General features: G+C 60.1%; 2 protein-coding genes across 2 annotated transcripts in view; both read left to right on the top strand.

Annotated features, from left to right (window-relative positions):
- Positions 1-4091, top strand: part of Prob1 (proline-rich basic protein 1) — a gene marked incomplete in the record, with an annotated part of 5976 nt that extends 1885 nt beyond the window's left edge. The window contains 1 exon segment of the mRNA XM_005382339.2: positions 1-4091. Coding sequence (XP_005382396.2) covers positions 1-2714 — 2714 coding nt within the window.
- A 396-nt stretch (positions 4092-4487) lies between these two features.
- Mzb1 (marginal zone B and B1 cell-specific protein) lies at positions 4488-6704 on the top strand. Its single transcript, XM_005382073.2, has 4 exons — positions 4488-4998; positions 5689-5813; positions 6137-6247; positions 6344-6704. Exons 1-4 carry the CDS (start codon positions 4831-4833, stop codon positions 6498-6500), a joined length of 561 nt encoding a protein of 186 aa, XP_005382130.1. The 5' UTR covers positions 4488-4830; the 3' UTR covers positions 6501-6704.
- The last annotated feature ends 3808 nt before the right edge of the window (positions 6705-10512 follow it).

Raw genomic sequence — 10512 nt, forward strand, 5'->3', positions numbered from 1 at the left:
GCGGCTCGGGTTTCCCGCGAGGCCCGGGCTCCGGCCCGCCACCCCAGCCCCAGCTGCGCGTGCTGCCGTCGGGGGAAATGGAAGTCATCTTCGGCGCCGGCGCCCTGTTCAGCCGCTCGGACGCGGAGGACCGTGAGGTGCGGCAGCTCACGGCGCAGCCGTTCAGCCCCTCGTCAACGCGGACAGCGTCTCAGGTCCCCGCCCCGCCGCGGCCCCTCGCCCCCGACGGCGGCTCCCGCTGGGCCACCTACCTGGAGCTGCGTCCCAGCGGGCCGAGCCCCGCCGCCTGCGCTCAGTTCGAGTGCGTGGAGGTGGCGCTGGAGGAGCGCGCCGAGCCGGCCAGGCCCCGCACGGTGCCCAAGCGTCAGATCGAGCTGCGCCCCAAGCCCCCGAGCCCCCCGCGGGAGGCCTGCGCGCCGCGCCCCCGGCTGCTCCTGCGCACCGGCTCCCTGGACGAGTCGCTGAGCCGCCTGCAGGTTGCGGCGGGCCTTGTGCAGACAGCGCTGGCCAGAAAACTGGGTCCCGCGACCCCGGCTCCGAGTAGCGTCGCCGTTAGGCCCACGGAGCGGCCAGAGCCTAAGACTGGAGAAACAGCCCGCAGCACCCGGTCTTGGCCAGCCCGCGCGCAAGAGGGTTCCGGCCCCGCCAGAGCCCCGCGGCCTTGGCCCAGCCTGCGTGAGCGCGCTATTCGGCGCGACAAGCCCGCGCCTGGGACCGAGCCTCTGGGTCCCGTCAGCTCCAGCATCTTCCTGCAGTCAGAGGAGAAGATCCAGGAGGCGCGCAACCAGCGGCCCAAGACTCGGTTCCCGCAGGAGACTCCGGGTCGAACGGTCCCGAGGGAACCGAGCCCGTCTTTGGAGTCCAGAGTCCCCTGGGAGGTTCGGAGCAGTGCTGAGAGGCCTAAGAGCCCATCTCCGCCGGGCCGGGCTCCAAATGGGCCCGTGCGGGACCCTCGCGGCCCGTGCCCTCAGAGCCTGTCCCCGTGGAGTCAGGCTGCGTGGAGGGTGAGCAGCCCGCCGTTCCGCGAGGCACCGTCCGCGTGGGGAAGTCGGGCCCCCGCCGTGCCGGAAGGTGCCGGCGGGAGGAGCCCCTCCCCACCGACGCCCTCCCAGTGGAATCGGGGAGGTGCGAGGGCGAGGAGCCCGTCCCCCGAGGTGCCTTCCCCGTGGGAGGTCCCGCCTCCGGCGGCCCGACGCCAGAGCCCGTCCCAACCAAACTTGTGTCCAGGGGACGCGCCCGACAGACCTATTGGAACACGGAGCCCATCGCCCCAGGAGACCTGGGGACCCAGTGCTCAGGGCTCCCCGATAGCATTTGGGCTAGAGGCTATGAATGGAGTAGCTCAGGAGTTGACGCCGCCTACACCTGGGACCCCACAACTAACAGGGGTGCAGAGCCCGCCCACGCCGGAAATTCCAGACCCTGCCTCCCGCGGCGGTCAGCCCTCGCCGGAGGGAGGTGAGCCGGAGCCGCCCTGCGCCCACCTCGTGGGCACCCCGGACGCCGACACGCGCCCAGGAGACTTGGGCTCCGGAGAAGGGGCCTCTGAACGCCCGCGCGCGGCCATTCCGCGACCGCGAGATGTGCGCAAGATGGTGAAGACCACTTACGCGCCCAGCTTCCCCGCGGGAGGCCCCGGTCCAGCCCGGCCCGCTCCTCCCGCGCAGGCCTGCGTGGAGGGCGGCCTCTCGCAGACGCCAGCGCTGCAGGCGCTGAGGTCCCCCGCGCCGGCCCACTACACCTCCGTTCTACTCAAAGACTTTTTGCCAGTCGTGCCGCACCCCTACGAGTCCCCGGAGCCATCCCTCGACACAGCTCCCCGGGACGCCTCGCAGCCCAACGGGGTCCTGCGGCGAAGGGCAGAAAACAGCACGGCGAAACCGTTTGCGCGCACTGAGATTCGCCTGCCGGGTGTCCTGGCCTGGGGCGGGCGGCCGGAGAGAACCCCGGGGGCCCCAGCGCGCAGTGTCCGCCGAGAGCGCGAGGACGTGGAGGCTTCGCGCCTCGGCCTGGACGGCGAGGGTCGGACCAGCCCCCCGGGCGGCGCTCGCTCCTCGCCTCCACGGGCCCCTAGAGCGCCGCCGGGGCCCCGGCCACCCCGCACAGGCTCTCCGCAGGCGCGCCCCGACTCCAGCCCTGGGAAGGCGCCCACCCTGGAGACGCCTGCGATGGCCCCCGAGCCCGCAGCCGCGCTCCAGGCGCCCCTCCCGCCCCAGCCGCGCGCTGCCTCGGCGCCTCCCACGGACCGGTGCAGGCCCGGCTCCTCCCAGGGGACGCGGAGGCCGCCAGGGGCCTCGCAGCCGGGGAAGGTTCTGGTGGACCCAGAGAGCGGCCGTTACTACTTTGTGGAGGCGCCGCGACAGCCGAGGCTCCGGTTGCTCTTCGATCCTGAGAGCGGGCAGTACGTCGAGGTGCTGCTGCCCCCCGCGTCCCCGGGGCTGCCCCGCCGCGTCTACACCCCGCTGGCCGTGGGGCCTGGCCTCTACCCGCCCGCGTATGGGCCCATGCCCGGCCTCGCACTGCCGTCATCCCCGGGCCCGCCGGCCCTCAGCAGCGCCCAGCTGCCCTGGGTCTCTGAGGCAGGACCCCTGGAAGGGCTGTACTACCTGCCTGTGAGCGGGACCCCCAGCCCCGCCCCGCCCCTGCTTTTCTGTGCCCCGCCCTCCAGCGCAGGCCCCCCCCAGCCTGGCAAGGGTTCAGTGGTCCCCTTGTGAGGCCCCAGGCAGGGCCTGATCCCGAGGCTGGGGCTCTTAGATGGCCTTGGAGGTTCTGACTCCCAGTCCCCTGCGCTCTCTCCTCTCATCGCCTCTTTGGTCCTCCCCAGCTAGTCGTGAGACCCGAGAGCGGAAGTGACCTTGGGTGTATCAGAGGCTGATGGAGGTGGAGCTCAGAAAGCGGCTGCCTACTTCCTACCCCCAAATGTATCCCTTTCCCAGGCATTCCCAGGTTTAGTGTGTTTGTGTATGTGTGTATGCAGGCAAGCAAAGACGAAGAAGTGAGGAGCCAGCCCTAGGAGGTTGAAGTTCCCCCAGGGAGCGGCAGAAACGGGAAGCGGGATGGGCTGCCCCAGAGGGGGCAGGCTGTCTGCCCCGCTCCAAGTGGGATCAGATGATGAGCAGACCAGCGGGCACTTTTGAGATCGGGGGCCCTGTGAAATCCATTGTTTGGCAGAGGAGCTGAGCTCCGGCCTGGGGGTCCAGTGGCTGGTGCAGCCTCCAGGCCAGGTTGGGTCTAAGCAAGGGAGCTGCGGAGGGGCAGGTGGAAGTGAAGTGAGTAACACAGGAGGGGGCTGAGAGGCTGCGCCTGGGAGTGAGGGTGCTGGGGTCTGCAGGGGCGCCTAGCTCCCCTTCCTCCCCCAGTCGGGTCTGGCACTGGCTTTTCCTGGGAGCCCTCAGGGCTGAGCTGGCTCATCTGAGGGAGGGGGGCTTCAGCCACTCCCACCAGTAGTGGGCAGGTGAAAGGAATCACCAGGGAGGTCTTCAAAGAGGAAGGGAGGAAGGAAGTTTGGGCTGCTGTTTCAGGGAGCCTCTTGGCCCCTCTGGGTGGCAGAGGGGTGGTCTGGGCTGGCAGTAGGAGGGGTGAGGCATGGCAGAACTGATGGGTCGGAAGCTTTCAGCTGGCTTCGCTCCCTTAGGAATAGATACGGCATCAATGCCCAGAGAGGGGCTGGCCCTGCAGACGCCCCAGCACAGGCAGGGACGGGACCAAACCTGTGCTCCTGAGCTTCCGGGGCTTCTGAGGAGGGCTGGGAGCTGAGGGAAGTCTGCATGAGGTGGAAGGTTCGGACTCTGGTTCTGAGCCGGGAATGGCAGGGCCTCGCAGGGCCAGGATGTGAGGTGATGCATTTGGGAAGGGAGTTTCCCTTAGCAGCAGCATCAGGAATGGGATCAATGCCTTCCTTGGGCCTGGGTCCCATGGCGTCCGTGTCCCCTGAACTGAAAGCTGATGAGGAGAACTATGAGTCAGAATAAGTTGGATGTCTCTTGGCCAGAGACACTAGTCCCTTGGCACAGAGGGTCCTGGGGCCACCCTCGCCGCATCCTGGTACGCAATAAATGGCTGACCATGAGCCATGGTGGCTGAAATGATAACTGGTGTAACGTGCCTCATTTCCTGCTGCGGCCGCTTAGTTCCCTTCCTGATGCCCTTGCCTGCCGAGCTTTGACAGGGTGGAGGAGACCCTGGAGGCCAGGAAAGGGGTACTTCCCACACTGTGGCCTCCCTGCCCCAGTGAGCTTGCCTCCCAGGGAGGGAGCCCCAGGATGGCAGCCACAGTTGTGGCCAAGTTCCTCCTGGTGGCTGAGTGGCTAGTGCGTTTTGGGGGTTAATCAGGCTTGGGTTCCAGTCGCAGCATGAAGGGCCAGGCATATAGCTCAGCAGCACAAGCGCCTGCCTGGCAAGCACAAGGTTCTGAGTTTGATTCCCAGTACCAAAAAAAAAAAAAAAAAAAAATCTCAGCACGGTTCCCCTAGCTAGAGGCTCTATCACGTCTGAGTCTTCACATCTCAGGGGCAGATAAAGATGGCGGTAACCAACCAGCTCCTCCCACAGGGTGCTCAGCACTGCATTGGCACTTGGCTGGGTCACAGCTCATGGGAGCTATTAGCCTCGTGTGTCCTTGCTCAAGCCCACCCCTCAGTGTTCCCTACCGTGAAATGGGGCTGAGTTGCCTGAAGCCCAGGTCCTGCTTGAGAAAGCGCACACGTGGCATTTCTGGGGCCCTGGAAGAGTGGTGAGGTGTCAGTTCCCCATTGGTCTGGGCCAGAGGTGGCCCCACGGCGCACGCGTACCCTACCCACAGCTGTGCTCACTGAGCTGGTTCCAGCGACCATGAGGCTGTCACTGTTGCTGCTTTTGGGAGCCTGGGCTGTCCCAGGGGGGGTTGGGGATAGGGGCTTCCTCTCCGCTACTGCTCCACATCTGGATGAGGAGGAGAAGTACTCAGCCCACATGCCTGCTCACCTGCGCTGTGACGCCTGCAGGGCTGTAGCCTACCAGGTAAGTCCTTCCCCTCGGGAGTCCCCTGGCCCCTGCTAGACCCTTTCATCTACCTTAGATTCCACCACTGGTCCTTGATCCTCACTCCGCAGGAGGCCCCAGATACGGACTTCCATGATATCCCCTCCGCACCCACCTCAGCTTCTGCCTTGCTTAGTTCATCTGCACACCAACAGAGAGCAGAGAGCGGATGGTCTGGGAACCCATGGTATCTTGACATACCCGGAATCATTCACTTATCCTTTTTTAGACTCTTCCAGCTTGATGTGGTGGTGCACACCTATAATCCCCGCACTTGGGAGGCTGAAGCAGGAGGATCACTGTGAGTTCAAAGCCAGCCTGGGCTACATGGTGAACTCAAGGCCAGCCTGAACAACACAGTGAGATCCTGTCACAAAAAAATTAATTAATGAATTAATTAAATAGTTTATGCTCCAGAGCAAGTGTGCCCTGAGGAGGGACCCCATGCCCAGGCCTAAGCTCCCACCTCACCCTTTCCCTCTCCAGCCCAGAGAAGTGGATCCTGCCTCCACTGGCCCCGTCTCAGCTTTGGGCATATGGGCATGGGTCCCGCAGCCCGCCTCACAGGTGCTTCCGGTTCAAACGGCTCCCTCGCCATTTGTTTTCCCCCAGAGACTTGGGCTCCCCTCCTTTCCCCTGCCCCCAAACCTCAGCCTCTCCTTGTTCCAGATGTGGCAACATTTGGCGAAGGCAGAGGCCAAGCTTCATACCCCAGACTCCAGGGGGCGACGGGCGCTCAGTGAGTCGGAATATACAGAGGTCCTGGACCTCAGCTGCTTGCAGAACTGGCAGGAGTGAGTTGTCAGTCTGGGCCCTACCTCCTTCCTCTAGGGGCGGGGCTGGCAGGGACAGGTCCCCGGCCTGCCACTCACCTCATACCCACACTCCACAGGGGCTCTGGCCTAAGAGGGTGCTGGCTGGGATGAAGTCCAGACTCTGGAACTGGGAGCAATGGGAATGCTGATGGCCAGCAGAAAAGTCACTGTGGAAGCTTGGGCCAGGGGCTTTCCCTCTCTGAGCTCAGGAAATGCCAGAGTCCCCAGCCTGGTGTGGAGACAGGTCCCTTTGTGGCTAGCCTACCACCAATGCTATACCCCTCCCTTCCCGCTACCACCAGCTATGGGGTCCGAGAAGTAAACCAGGTAAAACGTCTCACAGGCCCAGGTCTTAGCCAGGGGCCAGAGCCGAGTATCAGCGTGATGGTCACAGGAGGACCCTGGCCCAACAGGTAATAAGGAAGCGGCTGGTCAGGCTGAGGCCTTGGTTTGCCCCTCCACTTCCTATGGGCTGGGCAGAGTCTGAAGCTCTTGCTGGTCTCCCCTAGGCTCTCCAGAATGTGCCTGCAGTATCTGGGAGACCTTGGGGAAGATGAGATCTACGAAGCCCACCACCGAGGCCAAGAGGCTGTGGAGGCATTGCTATGTGGCGGGGCCCGGGGGCCCTGCTTGGCAGAGGCACCAGTCTCTAGGGAAGAGCTCTAGTCCACAACTCCTCCTGGCCCTGAAGAGAAGCTGGACCTCCTCTGAATCTTTTCCACCGAAGCTGGAAGCGGGGTGGGGGGTGGCCTGGCTCAGAGCTGTCACTTTCGTCTCTCCTCCGCTCCAGGGAACTGAGGCCTGGGAGGGACAAGACTTTCCTCTTTGGATTCAAATAAAACCCGGTGACCTGGATGTCTCTCTGCAAAAGCTGTCTGAGGGGCCGGAGGTTCCGATACTGGTGTTTCTGCTAATGTCCTCCTGGACAGGGCCCAGTATACATTTTGACAACTTCCCAGGTGTGAGAGAGCATGGTTGGAAATGTGTGTGAGCTCTGAAGAGCACATGGAAGCAATTTACAAGTACAGGAGCAGCCTGCGTCCTCAGACGCACCAGGAAGGCAGGAAAACTGGGCAGCTACCTTGTGGCCTCTGCTGGCATCTATTCACCCCTTGCTGTCTCTGCCACTCCTGGAGCAGATCCCTCCCTCTGCACCCTGACTGTGACCCAGCTATTGTGGTTGGGCACCAGGCGTGCCCCTGGGACAGGTGGGGCAGGGCTTCTGGAACCAGCCCAGTCAGCCTCTTGCCTCTCATTCTGCTGCTCCTAAAATTCTTCTGGCCAGGGGCCTTGCCCTTAGCAAAGGAGCCCTGGGCTCCACATGGTCTAGGAACCAGGTAGGGTTACAACTTGTATTTTCCTCCCTGAGTGTCTCTGACTCACTAACACCTGTGTGATGGGGCGGGCAGGGGTAACAAGGGAGACAAAGCAAAGGCAGAAATGCCAAATTCGTTTGGTTGCTTTGACTCAGGCTCTCAGTACTTAATTCAGTCTGGCCTTGCACTCACTATATAGTCCAGGCTGGCCTCAAGCACATGGTGATCGTCCTGCCTCAGGCTCATGAGTGATTACAGGCTAAGCCACCTCGCCTTGTTCCTTTATCACCTTAAAACTTTGGGACAGATCCCTGGTCAGATCTACAAGCAGGCATGTTAGTCACTCTGGGAGTGTCTGTGCTACAAGGGTTATTATTCCATTTGCACAGCCTGTCTCATCCCCCTTCAAGACAGAGGCCACCAAGGTGAGAGTCAAGTTTTCAGGATGTGCAAGGACACCTAACTGCCAGCTTTTACAGCACCCAGTTCTGAACTCCCTGAAGCAATGCCTAGATGCCTCAGCTCATTGTTTTAAGGCTGCGATTCCAGATTTGAGGTCAACCCCCAAACACAGTGGAAACAATTATCCTATGACAGCAACTGAGGCTGCCCTGCAAAGCAGAAGCCGAAGCCTGATCTCATCATGGGAACCAAGTACACCCTCAAGCAATGATGGCCCTTCCCAGGACCTCAGAGGACCAGTCCTAAGAAACCAACAACCAGACCCTGACTCTATTATAGACAGCTAAATTAGATAAAAATTAACTTACAGTCAGACAGAGACTGGGATATCAAAGAAGTTGGCAAAGAAAAAGACATCAAAATTGTCACTGAAGGGCCAGGGGTGTAGCTCAGTGGCACAGCACCTGCCTGGCATGCACGAAGTCCTGAGTTTGATTCCTGGTACCAAAAAAAAAAAAAAAAAATTGTCACTGGAGGTGCATCTAGTAAAGACCAGACCTCAAGGTAAAGATGCAACAAGCAGGCCTACACACCTCTCCTAAGGGATAAGCAGTAACTTGGAATTATACTATGGTTGGTATCACCTGGTCCACGAATGTCACCTGAAGGCCACTTGGCTTCAAAGCATATGGCTCCAACCACACTTGTCTTCCATACTGACCTCTTGAGGGCCCAGCCCTGTCTGAGTCCCTATAACCTTTCTAAATAATTTAGTTATCTATAATACTTATAATCTTATTGGTTGATTATAGTTTGACCCGGGTTGTACTCACCTTGTGATTTTATACTTACCTCATGATTTTGCTCTATAAAACATTCATAGAAAAGTGGCCTCAGCCAGGCATGGTGGCACACGCCTGTAACCCCAACACTCGGGAGGCTGAAGCAAGAGGATTGCCAAGAGTTTGAGGCCAGCCTGAGTACATTACAGAGCAAGAGCTTGTCTCAACAACAACAACAAAATTTGCTTCTCAGCCTTTGGCTAAGATTAAGTGTAAAAAAAAGGTAATCTGATTTGACAGATGCGGAAACAGTGGCTTAGACAGTAAGAGGCTCGGATCCCGTTTCAGGCTGAGGAGTGGCAGGGCTGGGAGGGGATTCAGACTTGGGAGGTGGGGCCAGAGTGGCTGCCTCGGAAATGAGGCATCCCACGGAGGCCCCAGGGGCTACCCTGGACCCCTGAACCCCCCACATCCCCACATCCCAGCATCCATTCCAGGATCTGCCTGGGGCCCCTCCTTTCCTGGCCCTCACCCCAGGAAAGAAACCTCCAGCACCAGGAGGGCCAGGGCTCAGGGAACCAGCTGAGCCACCAGAAGTATGAGGTGCAGACCCGGGTGGACACCTGGGACAAGGATCTGCGTGGCCCTGTTCTGTGTGGAGTGACTGAGGGGCTGCACCAGAGTCAGCGCCGTGGACCCCTCTGGGCGACTCTGCCTCTGGACGCCTGCACCTTCCCAGTCTCAGAGTGCTGAGGTTCAGGTTGACTGCAGTGTCCACGGAGCTGTGTCTGTGGGGCGGGATCTGCATGGCCCTCCGGGAAGCCCTGTGAGGAGCCAAGTGTGGAGGAATTGCAGGAACCTGAGAGCAAGATGGACAGACAAACAGGCTGTGGCCAGACAGCCAACAGGATCCAGACTGTGCCATGAAGCTGCTGTCTACCTGGAGAGCAGTGCTGCCTATGGCCCCTCTGGGCTGGGCCTGGCCCGGGGCTCAGCAACGCAGAAGTTGGTGGGCCTTGGGGTGCCGGGGCTGGTGCAGCCCAGAGAGGAGCAGATGAGGATCCCAGGCTTTGCCTTCACCAGCTGAGGAGCCTGAGCTTCTTAGGTCCCTGAACTTCCCCCTCAGACAGGCTTCAGGCCCTTGGGCCAGGCCAAGAAGCAGGCATGCTGGGAGGAGAGAGAGGCCAGGCACAGACCTGGCTTCCGGGGCTATGTGACACACAAGCCCACAGGGTGTGGTGCTTAAAAAGGCCCCGCACTGAGTGTAAAGCGCTGCTGTTGCTATAGTTATTTTGTTTTGTTTTGGTTTGTGGTTCTTTTGGAGACAGGGTCCTGATATATAGTTCAGGCTGGTCTTGAACTCACTATGTAGCCCAGGCCAGCCTTGAACTTGCATCTATCCTCCTGCCTCAGCCTCCTGAGTGCTGAGATTACAGGCGTGGGTCACCATGTCCCAGCGCCTGTTGGTATCTTAAAAATTCAAAATACTTTTAGAACAAGGGCCCCATTCTCATTTGCATCGGGTCTCACAAGCTATACATCAGCTCCCGGCTGGGAGAGGAAAGGAATCCTCCCCCGACACAGGGAGAGTGAGGACTGCGATAGGCAGTGAACGGTGGTGGGAAGAAGCAACCCTGAATTTTAGGACTGATGTTCCGAACCCTTGCAGCCTGCGTGGCCTCAGTCAAATCACACTCCTAAATCTTTCCTCAGCTGTCATTGAAGGGTTAATATCACCCAGCCAAGGTCATGCATGACGATGCATATACAAACATACTGTGGCTTGGTATAAGATCATTTCTCAATAGAAGAATGGTTATTACGATCATGATAAGGACTAACCTGTTATTAATAGGGAAGGGCCTCCTGTGGACATTGATATGATAAAGGCGCACGTACCTAAAAAAAAAAAGCGCACGTGTATCATCCCTTTCTTCTCACCTTTCTCAGGGCTGGGTAAACTTCCAGGACTGTCCCCTCCTCACCTTTCGACTCTGTCCCTCGCTGAGAAAGCAAGAATGAGTCTTGTGCCAGGCTCGTGTGCCCGGGAAGCAAACGTGACAGAGGCCCTGGTGGCCTTCACCACGCCGCCAGTTAATGTCTCACCTCCGCCCAGGGCCCCCTTTCGCAATCCAGAGCCAGGGACCTGGTTACAGATTTACCTGGAACAATGTCTGA

This window comes from Chinchilla lanigera, unplaced genomic scaffold (genome assembly GCF_000276665.1).
Source record: "Chinchilla lanigera isolate Chin_1 unplaced genomic scaffold, ChiLan1.0 scaffold00017, whole genome shotgun sequence".
NCBI lineage: Eukaryota > Metazoa > Chordata > Mammalia > Rodentia > Chinchillidae > Chinchilla > Chinchilla lanigera.

Bases quoted from the DNA above. Each gene is read 5' to 3' on its own strand.
- Mzb1 (XM_005382073.2), top strand. From the start codon at position 4,831: ATGAGGCTGTCACTGTTGCTGCTTTTGGGAGCCTGGGCTGTCCCAGGG. The intron at 4,999-5,688 runs GTAAGTCCTTCC...TCCTTGTTCCAG, and splicing joins GCAGGGCTGTAGCCTACCAG to ATGTGGCAACATTTGGCGAA. The intron at 6,248-6,343 runs GTAATAAGGAAG...GGTCTCCCCTAG, and splicing joins GGAGGACCCTGGCCCAACAG to GCTCTCCAGAATGTGCCTGC.